The following is a 24,128-nucleotide window of genomic DNA, read 5'->3' as shown; positions in this document are numbered from 1 at the left end:
TCATCCCTGCGGCAGCAGGGCCACCTTCATCAGGTGGAGGCCTTTGTCAGCACGCTGTTTATGGACCTCACATAGCGGTTTCTGCTTCTGCCCCGAGGCTGGCAACTCCTCAGCTGATGTGTTGGCCAGACCAGCCACATCCTCTCCAAAGAGTTCCTCGTGGTGCTCTATGAGGAACTCCACCAGCTGTGTCACCTGCACACAAGCAACCACTGCTGGTTTCCACCTAGGTGGCTGAAAAGTGGCTCGAGCACAGTCTTTCGCACTCCGGACCCTCGCTTCTGTGCAGAAAGCTGCAGCTGTGGGGCTGCTCTGCCCAGCAGCTCCCCCACGAACGTTTGCTCAGGAGAGGCGGCAGCCAGGTACCTCTGGGCAGCAACGCTCCGGTGGGGATGGAAGGCTGTAGCTGGCTGGTAAACAGAGCGTAGCTTCCCCATCACCTGCCCCAGGATGTCCAGGGGGAGCGTGTGCCCCTCGGGTGGGCTGAGGAGGTTTGGCCCCATGCAGGTGGCCAGGTTGCCCGTTGTAGAATAAATCGCCACGACACCTGAACTCTCCTGATTTACTATTCTTTTTATTTGCCCTAGAGTGCACTGCACTAATTTAAAGTGATGTGCCACAGCGATACACCGCAGACTCCCCTCCCCTTATTCCAGTGTGACTCATGCAACGTCTGGCTTGCTGGGAAAAGCTGCTTTAAAAGCCATTCTTTTAAAATCCCTAGGATGGAACGCACTAACATTATTAAAAAGGCAAGGAACAGCAGGGCGTAAGGTCTACTCTAACAGACTAGCAATCACTTTTGATTAGGGTATGTAACGGAAATGGGCTTTAGGTTACCAGATCAGATCATTCACTTCTCCAGAATTTGATACATGACTCTCATCAGAGCTGCTCTAGAGAAACGGATCTCTTAATTCCCATGTAAACTCCAGGCAAACAGTAGCAAAGCGCTGATGTCCTGAAAATAAGTTTTCATTACTTTTTTGTATATAGATGATTACTTTTTTAATGTACACTATTTCACTGGTGCTACAAGTACTATATTCCACTTCACATGGCTTGTTTCAGTGACAGCCTTGTACTGTAAATTCGTATTGTGTACCTCCTTTTTCTTAGGATCCACAAGTTGCAATGCCTGCAGTTTGTAGTCCCTGCATGCACAGGCTATCTGCCCTGGCTGAAACCTGACAGGATAACAAACGGTGATTCCTTCAGGAAGCTTCCCTATGCAGATGTCCCAGGAACCCCTTTGGAAGAGTAACCCAGAGAGGGTGCTTCAGGGAAGCCGCAGGCATGTCCGAAGCGTGGAACTAATGAGCAGGACATGCACGGGAGAGTCTGTGTTTCGTAGCCACCTTATAGCTTGAGGTGAGCGATTTTTCTTGCTTTCCAAATCCATTTTCCTCCTGCCTAATAACAATTGGAAGAGTGAGTTCCACCACATTTTTTTTGATGGACTAAATGTATTCTTTTTTTAAAATCAGGTGCCACCTTCTCGGCTTTGCTTCACGCTTTGTGCTGTCCCCTTTTTCTATGTACAAGAAACGGCACTGAAGACAGAGCGTTGATGGTTCTATTCAGCTGCAGGGGAACTGCCATGGAGGCTGTAAGAGAGGGACAGGTCCGGGCACAGGCCGGGGGGTTTATCCGTTCTGAGCCCCTCGACCCCTGCTGTGCATATCTGACAGCCCTGCCTCGCTCACAGCCGCTGTCCCAGAGGGAACAAAGCCCAGGAGAGAAAGTTCTCTGTCGGCTCAGGGGAAGCACACATGCGTGGGTGCAGCACCCTCGTGTTGCAGCCAAAGTGATAAACCAGCCTTGCTTAGCGCAGCTCTCCGTGCAAAAACCTCCGTGGCTGCAAGGATCTCAAGCCTCGACTCTGAGCGCTCGATGGAGCTCCCTCCCAGCCAGCCGATATTCCCGACCGTCCTGACGTGGCGCTTTCCCTCCCAGCAGCGCCCATGTCCATTGAGTGCCTTTCGCTTGCAGCCGGCTGTAATGCTGGCATCAACCCTGCACTTCAGTTTTTGGCCTCTCTGAGTGGTGCTCATTAGAATTATTATTCCAGGAACCACATGGATGGCAGGGTGAGCCCTGGGGGGGCTTGCGCTGCCTGGGCCCGCAGCTGGGGAGGCAGATTCCCCACTCGCAGGGACTGGGGGCGAGGGGAAGTGTTTTAGGGAGGGACCGTGGGGGCCGGAGGGAGTGATTTGAGGGACGGACGCCGAGGAAGGCCTCATCCCTGCAGCGATGGCTCAGGCCCAGGGCAGGGCCCGCAGGGCTCTTCTCTGGGTGCCACGGGGTCGATTGCAAAGGACCAGGCTGCCCCATGCAGGGAGCAGGTGCGTGCCGGGGCTGCCAGGGGGCCCTGCCTGGCTGTTCCCAGCCCAGCCCCGGCTGGGGCCAGCCCTGCACTGCAGCCCTGGGGCCGAGGCGCAAGGAGCCGGGCATTGCTGAGGGTGCTGCACCCTGCCGGGCCCCGCCGCCAGCTGCCGGCTGCCCTGGGCTGCCCCTCGCTCTCCCCAGCTCTGCCTGCTGCCAGCGCCGGGGGCACCGCCACGGGGCTTGCCCCCTGCCCACAGCTGCCCTGACCCACGTCTGCAGCTGCACGTGGTGCCCACATCGCACAGCTGGGGCGGGGGTGGCAGGTCTCTCTGGTGGCAGCCTGGGACTGGGGGCAAAGCCAAGCCCGTCCCTCGCTTGTGATCTTTGTCCCAAGGGAGAGCCAGTGCAGACGTGTGCTGCGCTGGAGAGTGTCGCGCAGGGAGGTGACGGCCGACTGCAGAGCAGCACTGAGACCTGCTTGACAGCAACGGCAGCCGGTGGCCGCAGAGCAGCCCAGGGGAGCTGGTTCCCTCGACGGGCCCCAAAGCAGCCTTCCTCAGCCCCTGCTTTTGGTGACATGTGGAGCAGCGCAGGGATGTCTCTCAGGCTTCCAGGCCTGAGGAGGCTTTCCTCCTCAAGGGCACTGTCAGAAATCCTGCTCCCAGGATTAAAGCACCCCTCCCCCCATGGATCCGAGGCTATGCATCCAGCCCCCTGGAGCTGCGTACAGGTGCCCTGAGGGGTCTCTCTGGGAGGATGCGGCCACCTTCCTGGTGGCTCTGACACAGAAATGATGAGCTGAAGCCCTGTGATGGTGGCTGGCTGGTTCAAAGCCTCCAGGTGCATCAGCCTCTGTCCCCAAGAGCGTTTATCCCAGACATGTTTCAGGGTGTGAAGATGGATGCCAGTGATGTCCTGGTGCCTCCATCTGTCTCCCACTTCAAGGTTGTGATGCCTGAGGTCAGGGACCACCTGAAGGCCTTGGCAGAGATCTCCAGGGACTTTGTGTTCCATTTTGTGTTGCCTTAGGGCTACAATGTGCTGGAGTATGGGGGCAACAAGGTTATGGTATGCCAGAGGTCCAGCGAGTTAGTGTCAAAGTGTGTTATTGTTATGGACAGAATCTGTGTTTGTTGGCCCTGCGTTCCTAGGGTCATGGCATTTTTATCTTATCTTGTGAACTGTGTGGTGGGTTTTTTTGTGGAGAGTGCCTTTTTTCAGCTCTTTTGCCTTGGTGGGGTTTGGATGGGTACCTTTGCTTTGTGTACAATGTTTCTTCTGGTTGTTTTTCTGCTGTGCTGGTGGATGATGGTGGTTTTTTCTGTCTTGAAACCATCGTTACAGGCCTAATATATCTCCTGCAGGTCAGGCAGTGTCACTTCTGATGTGGTCTGATTCATTTCTGGTGAGCTGGTAGGTAGGTATGGAGGACTTGTGGTCCCTCCATGGGGAATGACTGCTAGAGGACTAACAGGCAGTCCTGTGGAGGGGTGAGAGGACTGCTGGCCCACAAGTAGTGACTATCAGAGGACTAAGTGTACTTGAATTTACGTGGGCTTCCAAATTCATGGTTATTTGTCCTGCCTTGTGGAAGAGCCATGGGAAGTCACCAGCCACATGGAAGGACAAGGGGTTTCCCAAGGCTACGTGGCTTTTTGGGTTTTGCTTTTGAGTAAGAAAGTCTTGTCTCTACATGAGTGCAACTGTGAACAGTCAATTTTGCTAACTTTAGAAAGCAGGGAGCAGTATTTTTCTGCTGTGCCTCACATGGCTGCCAGGGCATGGTGAGGAACAGCAACAGAATTCCTTCCTGGCACCTTCTCCAGGGGAGCAGTGCTGCACTTGTCAAGGTGAGGGTGTTTTTGGCTCTATACAATTGCAAATGTGAGGGGTTAGTTTTCAGAACACAGATATTAGGGAGCAGAACATTTGTGCTGTGCCTCACATGGCTGCAAGGACAGAGTGAGAAACAGCAAGAGAATTCCTTCCTGGAACCTTCTCCAGGGGAGCCGTGCTGCACTTACCCACAGTGAGGGTTTTTTTTGGCTCTGCGTGATTGCAAATGTGAGAGGTCCATTTTCTCACCACAGAAATCAGGGAGCAGAAATTTTGTGTTGTGCCTCACATGGCTGCCAGGGCAGGGTGAGAACAGCAACAGATTTTTTTCCTGGTACCTTCTTTATGGGAGGAGTGCTGTACTTTCCCAAAGTGACTTTTTTGGGCTCTTAACGACTGCAACTCTGAAGGGTTAATTTTGCTCACCACAGAAAGCAGGGAGCAGAACTTTTGTGCTGTGCCTGACATGGCTGCCAGGGCAGGGTGAGAAGCAGCAATAGAATTCCTTCCTGGAACCCTCTCCAGGGGAGCAGCGCTGCACTTTCCCAAGCCATGCTTTTTGGTTCTGTATGAGTTCAAGAGTGCTGTGTCAATTTTCTCACCACAGAAAGCAGGGAGCAGAACTCTTGTGCTGTGCCTCACATGGCTACCATGCACGGTGGGAAGCAGCAAGAGAATTCCTTCCTGGTACCTTCTCCAGGGGAATTTCCCAGTTCCCGAGAGACTCCTGGCACTGGCTGCAAGGGGGCTCCCAGCCGAAGGGTGGGCCTGGGTGTTGTTGGGGTGTTAATTGGTGATGTCTCCTTTCCTTAGTCACGTTAACACTTTGGGATAACAAATGGATGCTTCGCTCCTATTGCTCTTTTATCATATCGCTCACAATGACTGCTACTGGTGCCTTATATCATATTGCATGCTATTTTCTTTTATTGTAATTTAAGAAACTGCATTTGATATATTCCATTATTTGATATAATTGGTAGATTTGATCATATTTGATGTGGAATTCATCTTTGCTGTGTATCCAGTCAGTCAGCAAAACATAATTCGGCATAGTTGGCAGCATACGAAGTAAAACGCTCTCTATTTAGGAAAAAAAAAAGTTCCCCGACTTGCTATTGTTAGGTGGGAACCATTGCCTTATGGTGTTTGGGCCAATGTGGTCTGGTGGTGCTGGGCAGTTGGGCCATGCCAGGGACAGAGGGACCGGAGCAGGGGAGGGGGCGGGGGGAAGGGGTTTAGGGACGGACAGGTAATTATCGATGAAGGTGTTTAGGGATGGACCGGGGTGTGTGAGGGCGGGGGGTGGGGGGGTGGGGCAAGAATGTGTGTTTGTGGGAGTGGGTGTATGGCGGGTGGGGGGTGGTGGAGGTGGGGTGGGGGAGTGGGGGAGGTGGGGGTATGGAGAGGGGTGTGTATTGATACACGGTGGGGGGAGGTGTTGAGGCTGTGTGTGTTATTTAGACAACAGAGTGGGGAGTCTGGGGGAAGGGTTTTAGGGACGGACGGGGGGGTTGATGAAGGCCTTTAGGGAAGGACGGGGGGGGGGGGGGGGGTGTTGTGGTTGGGGGAGGGACTTTAGGGACGGACCGAGGGGGGGGAGGGACTTAAGACCCATATGGTCTTAAGGGTTAACTAAGACTTAAACCTAAGACCTAACCTAAAGACCTAACCCTAGAGACTGAACTCTTAAGACTTAACCCTAAGACTTAACCTTAACACTTAAACCTAAGACTTAACCCTAAGACCGAACCTAAAGACTTAACCCGAAGACATAACCTTAATACATAACCTTAAGAATGAACCATAAGACTGAACCCTAAAGACTCAACCTTAAGACATAACCCTAAGACTTAACCCTATAGACTTAACGCTAAGACTTAACCCTAAGAACTAACCCTAAGACGTAGCCCTCAGACTTAACCCTAAGCCTTAAATCAAAGACTTAACCCTAAGACTTTATCCTGACTCAGTCCTAAGACTTAACCATAAGACTTAACCTTAAGAATTAACCTAAAACTTAACCATTAGACCTATCCCTAAGACTCTAAACCTAAGAACTAACCATAAGACTTAACTCTAAGATTTATCCTTAAGACTTAACGCTAGGACTTAACCTTAAGATTTAATCTTAAAACAGCCAGAAGACATAATCCTAAGACCTAACCATAAGGCCTAACTCTAAGACTTAAGCCTAAGAATTAATTCTAAGACTGAACTCTATAGACTTATCCCAAAAGACTTAACCCTAAGACTAAATCTTAAGACATAACCCTAACACCTAAATTTAAGACTTAAGCTAAGACTTAACCCTAAGACTTAATCCTAATACCTAACCCTAAGAACTAACCTAAAGACCTAACCCTAGAGACTGAACTTTAAGTCTTAACCCTAAGACTCAACCTTAAAACTTAACCCTTAGAATCTATCCCTAAGACCTAACCCTAATACCTAGCCTAATGACCTAACCGTAAGACTGAACCCTAAGACTTAACCTAAAGACTTAACCATAAGACTTAAACTTAAGACTGAATTATAAGACCTAACCGTAAGACTTAGCCCTAAAACTTAACCCTACACTTAACCTTAAGACTTAACCCTAAAATTGACCCTAAGACTTAACCCTACGACTCAACATTAAGACTTAACCCTAAGACTTAACACAAAGACCTAAAATAATGACCTAACCAGAAGACGGAATGCTAAGACTTAACATTGAGACTTAACCATAAGACTTAACGCTAAGACTTAACCCTGAGACTTAACCCTAAGACTTTATTTTAAGATTTAACCCTAAGACTTAACCCTAAGACATAACCTTAACACTTAACCCTAAAACTTAACGCTAAAACTTAACCCTAAGACTTTTCCCTGAGACTTAACCCTGAGACTGAAACCTAAGACTTAACCTTAATGCTTAACCCTAAGTCATAACCCTGAGACTTAACATTGAAACTTAGCCTTGAAACTTAACCCTGAGACTTAACCCTAAGCCATATCCCCAAGACTTAACTCTAAGACGTAAACCTAAGACTCAATCCATAAGACTTAACCTTAAGACTTAACCCTAAGTCTCAGCCTTAAGACAGAACCTTACGACTTAACCCTGGGACTTAACCTTGAGACCTTACCTTGAGCCTTAACCCTGAGACTTATCCCTAAGACTTAACCATGAGACTTAACCTTCAGATTTACCGTTAAGTCTTAACTACAAGACTAAACCTTAAAACATAACCTTAAGACTTAACCGTAAGACATAAACCTGAGACATAACCCTAAGACTTAACTAGAAGACTTAACCCTAAAACTTAACCTTAAGACTTAACCATAAAAATTAAGCCTAAGACTTAACCCTAAAACTTAACCTTAAGGCTCAACCTTAAGACTTGACGTTAAGACTTAAGTTTAAGACTTAACCTTAATACTTTACCCTAAGACGTAAGCCAAAAACTTAACCCTAAGACTTAACCCTAAAGACTTAACTATAAGACTTAACCCTAAGTCTTAACCTTAAGACCTAACTTTAATATTCAAACTTAACACTTAACCTTAGGAGTTAACCCTTAGACTTAACCTTATAACTTAACCCTAAGACATAACATTAAGAGGTAACCATAAGACTTAACTGTAAGACTTAACCTGACACTTAACATTAAGACTTAACCCTAAGAAACAATCCTAAAACTTAACCCTAAGGATTAAACATAATGACTTCACCTTAAGACTTGATCCTAAGACTTCACCTTAAGACTTATCCCTAAGACATAACCCTAAGACTTAAATTTACGACTTAACCATAAGACTTAACCCTAAGACTTATCCCTAAGACATAACCCTAAGACTTAAATTTAGGACTTAACCACAAGACTTAACCCTAAGACTTAATACTAATACTTAACCTAAGACTTAACCCTGAGACTTAACCTTAAGACTTAACCCTAAGATTTAACCTTAAGACTTAACCCTAAGACTTATCCCTGAGACTTAACCCTAAGACTTATCCCTGAGACTTAACCCTAAGACTTATCCCCAAACCTTAACCTTAAGACTTATTATTAAGATTTAAATTTAAGACTGAATCTTAAGACATAATACTAAGGCTTAACCTTAAGACTTATCCCTAAGACTTAACCCTGAGAATTTAATATAAGACTGAACCTTAGGATGTAACCCTAAGACTTAACACTATAACTTAACCGAAGACAACACTAAGACTTAAATTTAAGACTAAACTTTTAGACTTAACCCTAAGACGTAAACTTAAGAATTAAACATAAATCTTAACCCTGACACTTAACCCTAAGACGTATCCCAAAGACTTAAATTTAAGACTTAAACCTAAGACTCAAACCCTAGGACTTAAGATTTAACCTTAAGACTTAACACAAAGATTTAACCCTAAGATTTAGATTTATGAGTTAACCTTAAGACTTAATCCTAAGACTTAACACTAAGACTTAACCTTAAGACATAACCATAACACTTAAATCTAAGACTTAACCTTAACACTTAACCGTAAGACATAACCTTAAGATTTAACGCTAAGACTCAAATTTACGTCTTATCCTTAAGGCTTAACCCTAAGACTTAAATTTAGGTCTTAACCTTAACAGTTAACCCTAAGACTTAACCCTGAGACTTAAACCTAAGACTTAACCCTAAGACATAACCCTGAGACTTAACCTTAAGACTTAACCTTAAAACTTAACCCTAGGACTTGAATTTAAGACTTAACCTTAAGACTTATCCCTAAGGCTTAACCCTGAGACTTAAACCTAATACTTAATCTTAGAGACTTAACCCTTAGACTTAACCTTAAGACTTAACCCTAACACTTATAATTAAGACTTAACCTTAAGACTTAACCTTGTGACTTAACCTTAAAAACTAAACCTGAGACTTAACCCTAAGACTTAAACTTAAAACTTAACCCTAAGACTTAACCCTATGATTTAAACCTAAGACTTAACTTAAACATAAGACTTAACCCTAAGGCATAACCCTGAGACTTAACCCTACGACTGAACCCTAAGACTAAACCCTAAGACTTAACCTTAAGACTTAACCCTAAGTCTTAACCCTGAGATTAACCGTGAGACTTAACCCAAGGATTTATCCCCAAGACTTAAAATTAAGACTTAAACTTATGACATAACCATAAGAGTTAACCCTGAGATTAAATCTTATGACTTTAACCCTAAGACTTAATATTAATACTTAACCTTAAGACAACACCCTAAGACTTAACCCTAAGACAATAAACCTAAGACGTAACCTTAAATACTTAACTCTAAGTCTTAACCTTAAGACTTAACCCTAAGACATAACTCTAAGACTTAATCTTAAGTCTTAACCTTAAGACCTAACCCTAAGATTTAACCTTAAGACGTGATCTTTAGGACATAACCCTAAGAATTAACCCTAAGACTTAAATTTAATACTTAACCCTAAGACTTAACCCTAAGACTTAATCCTAAGACATAACCCTGAGACTGAAACCTAAGACTTAACCTTAATGCTTAACCCTAAGTCATAACCCTGAGACTTAACATTGAAACTTAGCCTTGAAACTTAACCCTGAGACTTAACCCTAAGCCATATCCCCAAGACTTAACTCTAAGACGTAAACCTAAGACTCAATCCATAAGACTTAACCTTAAGACTTAACCCTAAGTCTCAGCCTTAAGACAGAACCTTACGACTTAACCCTGGGACTTAACCTTGAGACCTTACCTTGAGCCTTAACCCTGAGACCTATCCCTAAGACTTAACCATGAGACTTAACCTTCAGATTTACCGTTAAGTCTTAACTACAAGACTAAACCTTAAAACATAACCTTAAGACTTAACCGTAAGACATAAACCTGAGACTTAACCCTAAGACTTAACTAGAAGACTTAACCCTAAAACTTAACCTTAAGACTTAACCATAAAAATTAAGCCTAAGACTTAACCCTAAAACTTAACCTTAAGGCTCAACCTTAAGACTTGACGTTAAGACTTAAGTTTAAGACTTAACCTTAATACTTTACCCTAAGACGTAAGCCAAAAACTTAACCCTAAGACTTAACCCTAAAGACTTAACTATAAGACTTAACCCTAAGTCTTAACCTTAAGACCTAACTTTAATATTCAAACTTAACACTTAACCTTAGGAGTTAACCCTTAGACTTAACCTTATAACTTAACCCTAAGACATAACATTAAGAGGTAACCATAAGACTTAACTGTAAGACTTAACCTGACACTTAACATTAAGACTTAACCCTAAGAAACAATCCTAAAACTTAACCCTAAGGATTAAACATAATGACTTCACCTTAAGACTTGATCCTAAGACTTCACCTTAAGACTTATCCCTAAGACATAACCCTAAGACTTAAATTTACGACTTAACCATAAGACTTAACCCTAAGACTTATCCCTAAGACATAACCCTAAGACTTAAATTTAGGACTTAACCACAAGACTTAACCCTAAGACTTAATACTAATACTTAACCTAAGACTTAACCCTGAGACTTAACCTTAAGACTTAACCCTAAGATTTAACCTTAAGACTTAACCCTAAGACTTATCCCTGAGACTTAACCCTAAGACTTATCCCTGAGACTTAACCCTAAGACTTATCCCCAAACCTTAACCTTAAGACTTATTATTAAGATTTAAATTTAAGACTGAATCTTAAGACATAATACTAAGGCTTAACCTTAAGACTTATCCCTAAGACTTAACCCTGAGAATTTAATATAAGACTGAACCTTAGGATGTAACCCTAAGACTTAACACTATAACTTAACCGAAGACAACACTAAGACTTAAATTTAAGACTAAACTTTTAGACTTAACCCTAAGACGTAAACTTAAGAATTAAACATAAATCTTAACCCTGACACTTAACCCTAAGACGTATCCCAAAGACTTAAATTTAAGACTTAAACCTAAGACTCAAACCCTAGGACTTAAGATTTAACCTTAAGACTTAACACAAAGATTTAACCCTAAGATTTAGATTTATGAGTTAACCTTAAGACTTAATCCTAAGACTTAACACTAAGACTTAACCTTAAGACATAACCATAACACTTAAATCTAAGACTTAACCTTAACACTTAACCGTAAGACATAACCTTAAGATTTAACGCTAAGACTCAAATTTACGTCTTATCCTTAAGGCTTAACCCTAAGACTTAAATTTAGGTCTTAACCTTAACAGTTAACCCTAAGACTTAACCCTGAGACTTAAACCTAAGACTTAACCCTAAGACATAACCCTGAGACTTAACCTTAAGACTTAACCTTAAAACTTAACCCTAGGACTTGAATTTAAGACTTAACCTTAAGACTTATCCCTAAGACTTAACCCTGAGACTTAAACCTAATACTTAATCTTAGAGACTTAACCCTTAGACTTAACCTTAAGACTTAACCCTAACACTTATAATTAAGACTTAACCTTAAGACTTAACCTTGTGACTTAACCTTAAAAACTAAACCTGAGACTTAACCCTAAGACTTAAACTTAAAACTTAACCCTAAGACTTAACCCTATGATTTAAACCTAAGACTTAACTTAAACATAAGACTTAACCCTAAGGCATAACCCTGAGACTTAACCCTACGACTGAACCCTAAGACTAAACCCTAAGACTTAACCTTAAGACTTAACCCTAAGTCTTAACCCTGAGATTAACCGTGAGACTTAACCCAAGGATTTATCCCCAAGACTTAAAATTAAGACTTAAACTTATGACATAACCATAAGAGTTAACCCTGAGATTAAATCTTATGACTTTAACCCTAAGACTTAATATTAATACTTAACCTTAAGACAACACCCTAAGACTTAACCCTAAGACAATAAACCTAAGACGTAACCTTAAATACTTAACTCTAAGTCTTAACCTTAAGACTTAACCCTAAGACATAACTCTAAGACTTAATCTTAAGTCTTAACCTTAAGACCTAACCCTAAGATTTAACCTTAAGACGTGATCTTTAGGACATAACCCTAAGAATTAACCCTAAGACTTAAATTTAATACTTAACCCTAAGACTTAACCCTAAGACTTAATCCTAAGACATAACCCTGAGACTGAAACCTAAGACTTAACCTTAATGCTTAACCCTAAGTCATAACCCTGAGACTTAACATTGAAACTTAGCCTTGAAACTTAACCCTGAGACTTAACCCTAAGCCATATCCCCAAGACTTAACTCTAAGACGTAAACCTAAGACTCAATCCATAAGACTTAACCTTAAGACTTAACCCTAAGTCTCAGCCTTAAGACAGAACCTTACGACTTAACCCTGGGACTTAACCTTGAGACCTTACCTTGAGCCTTAACCCTGAGACTTATCCCTAAGACTTAACCATGAGACTTAACCTTCAGATTTACCGTTAAGTCTTAACTACAAGACTAAACCTTAAAACATAACCTTAAGACTTAACCGTAAGACATAAACCTGAGACTTAACCCTAAGACTTAACTAGAAGACTTAACCCTAAAACTTAACCTTAAGACTTAACCATAAAAATTAAGCCTAAGACTTAACCCTAAAACTTAACCTTAAGGCTCAACCTTAAGACTTGACGTTAAGACTTAAGTTTAAGACTTAACCTTAATACTTTACCCTAAGACGTAAGCCAAAAACTTAACCCTAAGACTTAACCCTAAAGACTTAACTATAAGACTTAACCCTAAGTCTTAACCTTAAGACCTAACTTTAATATTCAAACTTAACACTTAACCTTAGGAGTTAACCCTTAGACTTAACCTTATAACTTAACCCTAAGACATAACATTAAGAGGTAACCATAAGACTTAACTGTAAGACTTAACCTGACACTTAACATTAAGACTTAACCCTAAGAAACAATCCTAAAACTTAACCCTAAGGATTAAACATAATGACTTCACCTTAAGACTTGATCCTAAGACTTCACCTTAAGACTTATCCCTAAGACATAACCCTAAGACTTAAATTTACGACTTAACCATAAGACTTAACCCTAAGACTTATCCCTAAGACATAACCCTAAGACTTAAATTTAGGACTTAACCACAAGACTTAACCCTAAGACTTAATACTAATACTTAACCTAAGACTTAACCCTGAGACTTAACCTTAAGACTTAACCCTAAGATTTAACCTTAAGACTTAACCCTAAGACTTATCCCTGAGACTTAACCCTAAGACTTATCCCTGAGACTTAACCCTAAGACTTATCCCCAAACCTTAACCTTAAGACTTATTATTAAGATTTAAATTTAAGACTGAATCTTAAGACATAATACTAAGGCTTAACCTTAAGACTTATCCCTAAGACTTAACCCTGAGAATTTAATATAAGACTGAACCTTAGGATGTAACCCTAAGACTTAACACTATAACTTAACCGAAGACAACACTAAGACTTAAATTTAAGACTAAACTTTTAGACTTAACCCTAAGACGTAAACTTAAGAATTAAACATAAATCTTAACCCTGACACTTAACCCTAAGACGTATCCCAAAGACTTAAATTTAAGACTTAAACCTAAGACTCAAACCCTAGGACTTAAGATTTTACCTTAAGACTTAACACAAAGATTTAACCCTAAGATTTAGATTTATGAGTTAACCTTAAGACTTAATCCTAAGACTTAACACTAAGACTTAACCTTAAGACATAACCATAACACTTAAATCTAAGACTTAACCTTAACACTTAACCGTAAGACATAACCTTAAGATTTAACGCTAAGACTCAAATTTACGTCTTATCCTTAAGGCTTAACCCTAAGACTTAAATTTAGGTCTTAACCTTAACAGTTAACCCTAAGACTTAAACCTGAGACTTAAACCTAAGACTTAACCCTAAGACATAACCCTGAGACTTAACCTTAAGACTTAACCTTAAAACTTAACCCTAGGACTTGAATTTAAGACTTAACCTTAAGACTTATCCCTAAGACTTAACCCTGAGACTTAAACCTAATACTTAATCTTAGAGACTTAACCCTTAGACTTAACCTTAAGACTTAACCCTAACACTTATAATTAAGACTTAACCTTGTGACTTAACCTTAAAAACTAAACCTGAGACTTAACCCTAAGACTTAAACTTAAAACTTAACCCTAAGACTTAACCCTATGATTTAAACCTAAGACTTAACTTAAACATAAGACTTAACCCTAAGGCATAACCCTGAGACTTAACCCTACGACTGAACCCTAAGACTAAACCCTAAGACTTAACCTTAAGACTTAACCCTAAGTCTTAACCCTGAGATTAACCGTGAGACTTAACCCAAGGATTTATCCCCAAGACTTAAAATTAAGACTTAAACTTATAACATAGCCATAAGAGTTAACCCTGAGATTAAATCTTATGACTTTAACCCTAAGACTTAATATTAATACTTAACCTTAAGACAACACCCTAAGACTTAACCCTAAGACAATAAACCTAAGACGTAACCTTAAATACTTAACTCTAAGTCTTAACCTTAAGACTTAACCCTAAGACATAACTCTAAGACTTAATCTTAAGTCTTAACCTTAAGACCTAACCCTAAGATTTAACCTTAAGACGTGATCTTTAGGACATAACCCTAAGAATTAACCCTAAGACTTAAATTTAATACTTAACCCTAAGACTTAACCCTAAGACTTAATCCTAAGACATAACCCTGAGACTGAAACCTAAGACTTAACCTTAATGCTTAACCCTAAGTCATAACCCTGAGACTTAACATTGAAACTTAGCCTTGAAACTTAACCCTGAGACTTAACCCTAAGCCATATCCCCAAGACTTAACCCTTCAGACTTAAACTACAGACTTAGCCTTTAAGACTTAACACTGACTCAACCTTAAGATTCAACCTTAAGTCTTAACACTGAGATTAACCTTGAGACTTAAACATGAGACTAAACCATAAGACTTGACCATAAGACTTAAGACTTTAACTTAAGACTTAACCCGGAGATTTAATCTTAAAACTTTAACCATAAGACTTAACCCTAGGAATTAACCTTAAAACTTAACCCTAAGACTTCACCATAAATTTAAACCTAAGCCTGAACCATAAGACTTAACCTTAATACATATCCCTAAGACTTAACCCTAAGAGATAACCCTGAATCTTGACCCTAAGTCTTAACCTTAGAGACTTAACTCTAAGACTGAACCTTAAGACATACCCCTGAGGCTTAACATTGAGCCTTATACTTGAGACTTTACCATAACACTTAACACTGAGATTTAATCTTAAGACGTTAACATTAAGACATAACTCTAAGACTTAACCCTGTCTTAACCTTAAAACTTAACCCTGAGATTTAACACAAAAACTTAACCCTAAGACTTATCCCTAAGACTTAAACCTTAAGATTTAACCGTAAGTCCTATTCTTAAGACATATGCCCTATAGAATATTTCCCCATCTCAGCCCAGAAAGCAGGTAGAACAAAGTTTGTGGTGTCTTTCAGCTGCCTACCGGGGCAGTGTGAGAACTACCAACAGAACTCCTTTCTGGCACCTTCTCCGGTGGAGTTGTGCATGGAGTAGGCGTTGGGAATGTTTGTCTCCAGCCTAGTCCAAAAGACAGCGGTTCCCCATCTCAGCCCAGAAAGCAGGTAGAACAAATTTTACTGGTGCCTTTCTGCTTCCTACGGGGCAGTCTGAGAACTAGCATGCGAACGCCTTTCTGGCACCTTCTCCGGTGCAGTTGTGCATGGGGAGTGTTTGGAACATTCTGTCACCAGCCGAGTCCAAAATTCAGCAGTTCCCCATCTCAGCCCCGAAAGCAGGTAGAACAAGTTTTCTGGTGCCTTTCTGCTGCCTACCGGGGTAGTGTAAAAACTACCAAGAGAACTAGTTTCTGGAAACTTCCCCGGTGCAGTTGTGCACGGGGTATTTTTGGAACATGTTGTCATCAGCCGAGTCCAAAAGTCAGCGGTTCCCCATCTCAGCCCCGAAAGCAGGTAGAACAAGTTTAATGGTGCCTTTCAGCTGGCTTCCGGTGTAGTGTAAAAACTACCAACAGAACGCCTTTCTGGCACCTTCCCCGGTGGAGTTGTGCACGGGGTGGGTTTGGAACATTTTGTCACCAGCCGAGACCAAAATTCAGCGGTTCCCCATCTCAGCCCCGAAAGCAGGTAGAACAAGTTTTCTGGTGACTTTCAGCTGCCTACCGGGGTATTGTAAAAACTACCAACAGAACTCCTTTCTGGCACCTTCCCCGGTGGAGTTGTGCACGGGGTGTGTTTGGAACATGTTGTCACCAGCAGAAACCAAAATTCAGCGATTCCCCATCTCATCCCAGAAAGCAGGTAGCCCTACTTTTGTGGTGCCTTTCAGCTGCCTCCCGGGGGTAGTGTGAGAACTAACAAGAGAACTCCTTTCTGGCACCTTCCCCGGTGCAGTTGTGCATGGGTAGTTTTTGGAACATTCTGTCACCAGTCGAGTCCAAAATTCAGCAGTTCCCCATCTCAGCCCCGAAAGCAGGTAGAACAAGTTTTCTGGTGCCTTTCTGCTGCCTTCCGGCGTAGTGTAAAAACTACCAAGAGAACTCGTTTCTGGAAACTTCCCCGGTGCAGTTGTGCACGGGGTATTTTTGGAACATGTTGTCATCAGCCGAGTCCAAAAGTCAGCGGTTCCCCATCTCAGCCGAGAAAGCAGGTAGAACAAATTTTACTGGTGCCTTTCTGCTGGCTTCCGGTGTAGTGTAAAAACTACCAACAGAACGCCTTTCTGGCACCTTCCCCGGTGGAGTTGTGCAAGGGGTGGGTTTGGAACATTTTGTCACCAGCCGAGACCAAAATTCAGCAGTTCCCCATCTCAGCCGAGGAAGCAGGTAGAACAAATTTTCTGGTGCCTTTCTGCTGCCTTCCAGCGTAGTGTAAAAACTACCAAGAGAAATCCTTTCTGGCACCTTCCCCGTTGGAGTTGTGCATGGGCTATGTTTGGAACATGTTGTCACCAGCCGAGTCCAAAATTCATCAGTTCCCCATCTCAGCCCAGAAAGCAGGTAGCCCTACTTTTGTGGTGCCTTTCAGCTGCCTACCGGGGCAGTGTGAGAACTACCTAGAGAACTCCTTTCTGGCACCTTCCCCGGTGGAGTTGTGCTCGGGGTTTGGAACATTTTGTCACCAGCCGAGACCAAAATTCAGCAGTTCCCCATCTCAGCCCCGAAAGCAGGTAGAACAAGTTTAATGGTGCCTTTCAGCTGGCTTCCGGGGTAGTGTAAAAAATACCAAAAGAACGCCTTTCTGGCACCTTCCCCGGTGGAGTTGTGCAAGGGGTGGGTTTGGAACATTTTGTCTCCAGCCGAGTCCAAAAGTCAGCAGTTCCCCATCTCAGCCCAGGAAGCAGGTAGAACAAATTTTGTGGTGCCTTTCAGCTGCCTACCAAGGTAGTGTAAAAACTACCCACAGAACTCCTTTCTAGCACCTTCCCCGGTGGAGTTGTGCAAGGGGTGTGTTTGGAACATTCTGTCACCAGCCGAGTACAAAAGTCAGCGGTTCCCCATCTCAGCCCCGAAAGCAGGTAGAAGAAGTTTAATGGTGCCTTTCAGCTGGCTTCCGGGGTAGTGTGAGAACTACCAAAAGAACTCCTTTCTGGCACCTTCCCTGGTGGAGTTGTGCATGGGGTGTGTTTGGAACATGTTGTCACCAGCAGAAACCAAAATTCAGCGATTCCCCATCTCAGCCCCGAAAGCAGGTAGCCCTACTTTTGTGGTGCCTTTCAGCTGCCTACCGGGGTAGTGTAAAAACTACCAACAGAACGCCTTTCTGGCACCTTCCCCGGTGGAGTTGTGCATGGGTGTGTTTGGAACATTCTGTCTGTGAGAGAGTAAGAGTATTATTTGAGAAATGGTTCTGAGTGAAAGACTGGAGCGCTGGACCCAGGCCAGCTGGTGGGATCTCTATCAATATTTGTTAGAACACCATGCCATGAGAACATGATCTTGTTGGAGGTGTCCGACTATGGCCTTCACTGAGAGACCAACTGTGGCAAGGGCTATGGGACTTGTGGGTAACAAGTGTCAGCAGGAAAGTGGCTCCCTTTATATTTAGCAATGCTGATGGAGCTGGCTACCTCTGGGCAACGGAGGAGGACAGAGGTGACCATGCAGCAGTGGTCCCTAATGAGGGCTGGGGTATAAGACCAGACATGGAAATGAGCAGTGTTTGGGAATTCATGGATGAAATTTCCCTGTGGCAGCTTTCTGAGGGTGTGCAGGGAACACGGCACAGATCTGGCCCCTCAGTCCCGCTCCTTTGGTGCCTTGCTTGCTTCACCATGACCCCCAGATCTGCACCAGGACCACCCTGCTGTGTGCCCCCCACGCTGCACACCCACACAGCTGAGCTCTCACTGGGGTTTCCCTCTCCCTGGCCCTTCCCAGCCCAGCCCCCCACAGCTCTGCCCCCCTCCCCTGCCCTCTCCCCAGCCCAGGCAGACACAGCAGCCCACGCGGGGCTGGCCCCATGCAAGTGCCCACCCAAAGGGGGCTGCAGAGCTCTGGGCACTCACCCCATGGCCATAGACCATCACAAGGGCACAGGAGATGCTGGTGGGCAGAGAGGGGTCTCCTCCTGCCAGTCAGCCCCAGGGCTGGCACCAGCCATGGCATGAGGACACAGAGGCCTTTGCCTCCCTCTCTCTGCTGCTCCTCTCTCACAGGGACCCTGATTGCCCACTCCCGGCAGCCCCTCGGTGCCAGTCCCTGTCCCCAGCACCAGGCTGCTGGCCTGGGGGCTCCCCAGGCACCTCCTGCGGCACCAGGGACACAGCAGCCTGCCCCAGCTGGGGCACCCACAGAGACACCTGCTCTTGCCCAGGGATGTGGTCTCAGGCATGGCCCTGAGCAGGCGGTGCTGCTGTGCAGGGCAGCGGTGCCTGAAAGCCCAGGGAGATGGTCCCAGGCACATCCCTCTTGGTCACCCACCATTCCCATGGGCACTGGGCACCCACACGCCAAGGCTCAACACAGGCCCATGCCCTAACACGTTGCCCCATGCCCTCCTCCCATGAGCCATGGGGAACCAAAGCACACAGATGTTGTTCAGGGAAAAATTCCTGCAGCTTGTTCCTGAGCTTGGCTTTGGAATTAGTGCCAGAAGTCCAAACATCGGAACTGAGAAATCCTCCTTTTATTACAGAGATGTGAGACAGGAGTCAAGGTTAATTGTCCACCCACGCACATGTACAAGGACACCGGGTCAGACAGGCTGGGTTCCCACGTGCAACGGATTCAGACATTACTAGACAAACAGGATTGTCACAAATAGAATGCTAAACGCACTGGAGTTTCCAGACATGAATTGGAAATGCCTTGTGAAGGGACATGGATAATTCATTGCTTCTGAGATAAATCTCACTGCATCAGCTTCTTCAGTGCGTCCTTCAGCTCCTGGTTCCTCATGCTGTAGATGAGGGGGTTCACTGCTGGAGGCACCACCGAGTACAGGACTGCCACCACCAGGTCCAGGGATGGGGAGGAGATGGAGGGGGGCTTCAGGTAGGCAAACGTGGCAGTGCTGAGAAAGAGGGAGACCACGGCCAGGTGAGGGAGGCACGTGGAAAAGGCTTTGTGCCGTCCCTGCTCAGAGGGGATCCTCAGCACAGCCCTGAAGATCTGCACGTAGGACAGCACGATGGAAACGAAACACCCAAAGTACAAAAAGGCACTAGCCCAAATAAGCCCCACTTCCCTGAGGTAGGTGTGTGAGCAGGAGAGCTTGAGGATCTGTGGGATTTCACAGAAGACCTGTCCCAGGGCATTGCCGTGGCAGAGCGGCAGTGACAGTGTATTGGCCGTGTGCAGCACAGCATGGAGAAACCCACTGGCCCAGGCAGCTGCTGCCATGTGGACACAAGCTCTGCTGCCCAGCAGGGTCCCGTAGTGCAGGGGCTGGCAGATGGCCACGGAGCGGTCATAGGCCATGACGGTGAGGAGAAAATACTCTGCTGAAAGGAAAAAGACAATCAGGAAGAGCTGTGCAGCACATCCTGCGTAGGAGATGTCCCTGGTGTCCCAGAGGGAGTTGGCCATTGCTTTGGGGACAGTGGTTGAGATGGAGCCCAGGCCGAGGAGGGAGAGGTTGAGGAGGAAGACGTACATGGTGGTGTGCAGGTGGTGGTTGCACACTACGGTGGTGATGATGAGGCCGTTGGCCATGAGGGCAGCCAGGTAGATGCCCAGGGAGAGCCAGAAGTGCAAGAGCTGCAGCTCCCGCGTGTCTGCCAATGCCAGGAGGAGGAACTGGGTGATGGAGCTGCTGTTGGACATCTGCTGCCTCTGGGCATATGGTCCTGTCACAGGAGGAAAAGACAGTGATAATTTAGGGGAGACTTCTGCAAGCACAATCAAAGCCGTTTCCCACAGACCATCCCCCCGTCACACACAGACATCCCTCTCTTTTCTTGGAGATCTTCCTGCAGCTGTGTGGCTGCAGCCCTGCTTGGTGCTGGCCGTGTAGGTGATGAAGAGCAGGGCATCTGCCCACGGGCTCTTGACCAGCCAGCCCCACTCTGCAGCAGTGGGTGGGGGCAGGGACCAGTCCTGGTGTTCAACTTTGTCCTGTGAAACCAGTGCCAACGCAGAAGGGCTGGTCAGCGTCTGCAGCGCCAGTGCTAAGGAACGGGAAGGGTGAAGGCATTTTAAGGGAGTTTTAGGTTTTTTCACTGCTCCCTGCCATCTCTCCTGTTGCGTATTCTCGGATGTCAGAAAAGCAGAGCATTTTTGCTGCCCTCCGGGGTAACAGAGTGAGGTCTGTGAGGCAAGAGGATTGCCTGTGGGTGAGTGCCCAGTGAGGGGAGGTGGTCTGTCCTGCTGGTTCCCAGTTTCTATGGGCTTGCACCTTCCTGAGATGAATGGTGGCCACACTCCCATGTTACCCTGAAGTACCACAAGGCACTGCTGAGAACAGACTGACCCACCACAGACCAGTAAAGGGTGTAGACTTTCATCAGAACTCAGCATCCCACCCACAGCAAAGGATACACAGCTCATTTCACCCACCCCAGCAGTGTTTTCTCCATCACAGAAACTCTGCGCCTCTATGTGGGGCTTTCAGGTCACTCATGGGTGCGAGGGGACAGGTTTCCATTCTGGAGGGCAACTCACTGCTTGGAAGGGAACTTCAAGGAGGTAGCCAAGTGCCCTAACAAGAGCATCAGGTTCAGGGAGAACCAGCTCCTTGCCCAGCCCCACATAGGGCATTGCCCACAGCCCCACAGGTGAGAGGAAAGCTGGGACACTTGTTCCCATGGACACACCTGCAGGAGAGGACCCACAAGGTCAGAGTGTGACTCTGCAGCTGAAACACCCATCCCCAGAGAGCCTGACAGCAAGAGCTAGAGAATAAAACTAACCCAAAACGGCAGAGAAAGAAGTAAAATTGCACTGATGGTCGAGGTAAGAGTGTCCAGGGCGAGCGTGCCAGGCACTGAGGGCAGCGTTGCCCTTGCCCAGCTCTGCTCGCCACCTCCCACACACCAACACTGCCCGGCAGCTGCTCTCAGCCCCTGTGCTCTGCAGAGGGACCGGGGCACGTGGCTGCAGAGCTGCACCGCGGCTCTGCTGGAGCTCTGGCTGCAGAGGGGGAGGCTCACACCTCGGGACCCCCAGCCCTGAGGACAGAGGCTTTGCTGCGGGGAGAGCAGCCAGGGGGATGCCTCAGAGAAAGGGGTCTGCGCTGCACATGGTCAGAGAGAGCTCGCTGATGCTCCTTTCAACAATTCTGTCTGAAGTTTCCTTTCATTCCCTGATCATATCGCTTCTGCCAGGAGATTTTCCTTGTGGGAGGTATCTCCCTGTGCCAGGTCTTTCCCTGTCAGCGCTCACAGATCCCATCACAACCTCTGTGCTCTGGCCCCGCACAAACGTGCCTGTCTGCAGGGCACTGGCTGGGCGCAGGGTCCTGCCCGCAGGGGGAAAAGGGCAGCTCAGAACGACCCTGATGGCTCCAGCAAAGGTGCTGCTGCTGCTGTTCATAGGCGGAGGAGTGGCTGAGGGCACTTCAGGAGGCTCCTGGCAGACCTCCTCATCACTCAGAGTTACAGCTGGCAGTCTCAGGGACATCTTCAAACTCGAGATCTCCATTAACATTTCTGCCTCCCCTCTCCTGCCCCCAACAACAGAAAACTGAAAACACAGATTGAGGAGAGCCCTGGATTTATCATAGACATCCCTGCGCTGACCTTCGATACGAAAAGTCTCATCCAGACATATTCTGAGGGTAACCTATACTTGTAAACAGCGCTCAACCGTGCAGCACACTCTGCACAGCAGAGAGATCCTTCCCTATGGGGGCTCAGTCCATACGCCCCCAGAGCTGTGGGGAGCCCCCCGGCAGGCTGAGAGCTGCCCCTGGCAGGCGGCAGAGCCCCTGCCCCAGCACACAGCCCCCTGGGCTGCAGGGACCCTGCTGGCAAGGACAGCCCTGGGCACCCCTGCCTGCACAGCCACCTTCACAGCCCTGCAGCCGGCCCTGGCACAAGGCAGCCCACATGCCCTGGCCCTCCCACGCTGCAGCAGGGAAGCCCTGCTCTGCAGCACACTGGCCTCCTCCACAGCACAAGGCTCCCACACGGTCCCACAGGCTGGGGGGGGCCCAGCTGCTGCAGACCCGGCTAGGAACTGCAGAGGCATTGCCCTGCAGCCACACACTTACCGGCTCCAGGGCTCTGCAGATTTCTCCAGCAGGGAGCTCTCAGCAGCCTCCCACCAAGGGCTGCTTTTGAGCTCTCCCTGCCTCCCTCCTCTGCCCCTCTGGGCTCCCTCCAGCTGTCCCTGGGGCTGCAGGGGAACCTGCTGGGCAGCAGGATGAGGCAATCCCTCATGGGCCCTGCCTCACCTGGGGGGACGCACTTATTTCCAGCAGTGGCAATTCCCTTACTAGAAAAAGTTTATTGTATGACTATCAACTTTTGTTAATCCATTACTAGACAGGACACCAGGAAGACTGCAGCAAAGGATCCAAGTACTCCTAAAGGAGCGTGTGTGTATGTGTGTGTCTGGTGGTTGTACAGGCAGGGGCGGGGAGGATGTCTTCAGTGCTTCAGTAAGCCCTGCAGAGCCCATTTCAGCACTTCATTGCACAGTCCGAGGGCTCAAGACTCAGCTCTCCCTTGCCCAGGCCATGTCTCTGCTCTGAAGCAAAGCCTTTGCACCCACGGGCTCGGGGACACTTGGTACCAGGGTGCCTTATGGCCAGGCAGAGCTGGGCTGGTGCCACAGCTGGGGGGCTTCAGCCCAGATGTGCAGCAGTGCCCTCAGCCAGGGGCCCACGCAGAGGCAGCTGCAGCCCGTCCTGTTGCAGACAGAGCTGTGACCCTGAGGGAACCAAGTGCCAAGGCAGGTGGCAGAGCTCAGCACAGCTGCTCGGCGAGGACAGCAGCCTCCAACAGGTCCAACATTGACAATGGAGTTCATGCTTGTGCGGCAATTCCAGGGCACCCGAAGGAGTGTTCCCTCCTTCTGCACAGGCCACAGCCTGCCAGTGTGTGTGACCTGGGGCCTGCACTCTGATGCTCTCCTGCCTCACTCCCCTGGGAGATGAGACTCCACCATTGCTTTGCTCCTAGAACCAAGGTGGACACGAATGATGCAGGGTTTCAGATCCAGGGGAGCATCACAGCTGTTGGCCCATCTGGCAGCTGTGCTAGAATGCCGATGCAAAGAACCTGCAGACACCTAAAGGAGCATTGTCACTGTGCTGCCCTGTGACTGTCAGCGGGTGGTTACTTGACCACTGGCTTGCAGGATCCCACCAAGCCTCTGTCTCGCTGCTCCCCTCCTTCTTCCCTCACCTTGATGTCTGTAGGGTTGTTCTCTCACATCATTCTCACTCCTCTCCCATTGTGTTTTGTCCTTTCTGCCATAGGGTATCACGGAGGTGCCACTGCGATTGCTTATTGGCTCAGGTTTGGGCAGGGGCTGGTCCATTTTGGAGTCAAATGAAAGT

The 24,128-nt window shown here is 46.5% G+C and overlaps 1 protein-coding gene across 1 annotated transcript; it reads right to left on the bottom strand.

The window, feature by feature from the left end:
- On the bottom strand, window positions 1–24,109 carry LOC101910432 (olfactory receptor 14C36-like). The gene is made up of 3 exons (XM_055793317.1): window positions 23,974–24,109; window positions 19,539–20,472; window positions 1–226 (listed from the first exon to the last, which is right to left on the bottom strand). The coding sequence occupies exons 1-3, from the start codon at window positions 24,107–24,109 to the stop codon at window positions 1–3; spliced, it is 1,296 nt and encodes a 431-aa protein (XP_055649292.1).
- Window positions 24,110–24,128: the final 19 nt, after the last annotated feature.

Source organism: Falco peregrinus, unplaced genomic scaffold (genome assembly GCF_023634155.1).
Source record: "Falco peregrinus isolate bFalPer1 unplaced genomic scaffold, bFalPer1.pri scaffold_29, whole genome shotgun sequence".
Classification (NCBI taxonomy): Eukaryota; Metazoa; Chordata; class Aves; order Falconiformes; family Falconidae; genus Falco; species Falco peregrinus.
This window is presented reverse-complemented; position numbering and strand designations above follow the sequence as displayed.

Bases quoted from the DNA above. Each gene is read 5' to 3' on its own strand.
- LOC101910432 (XM_055793317.1), bottom strand. From the start codon at position 24,109: ATGGACCAGCCCCTGCCCAAACCTGAGCCAATAAGCAATCGCAGTGGC. The intron at 20,473-23,973 runs GTGAGGGAAGAA...CTCCTGTGACAG, and splicing joins ACAACCCTACAGACATCAAG to GACCATATGCCCAGAGGCAG. The intron at 227-19,538 runs GTGAGATTTATC...TCAGCCACCTAG, and splicing joins GCACTGAAGAAGCTGATGCA to GTGGAAACCAGCAGTGGTTG.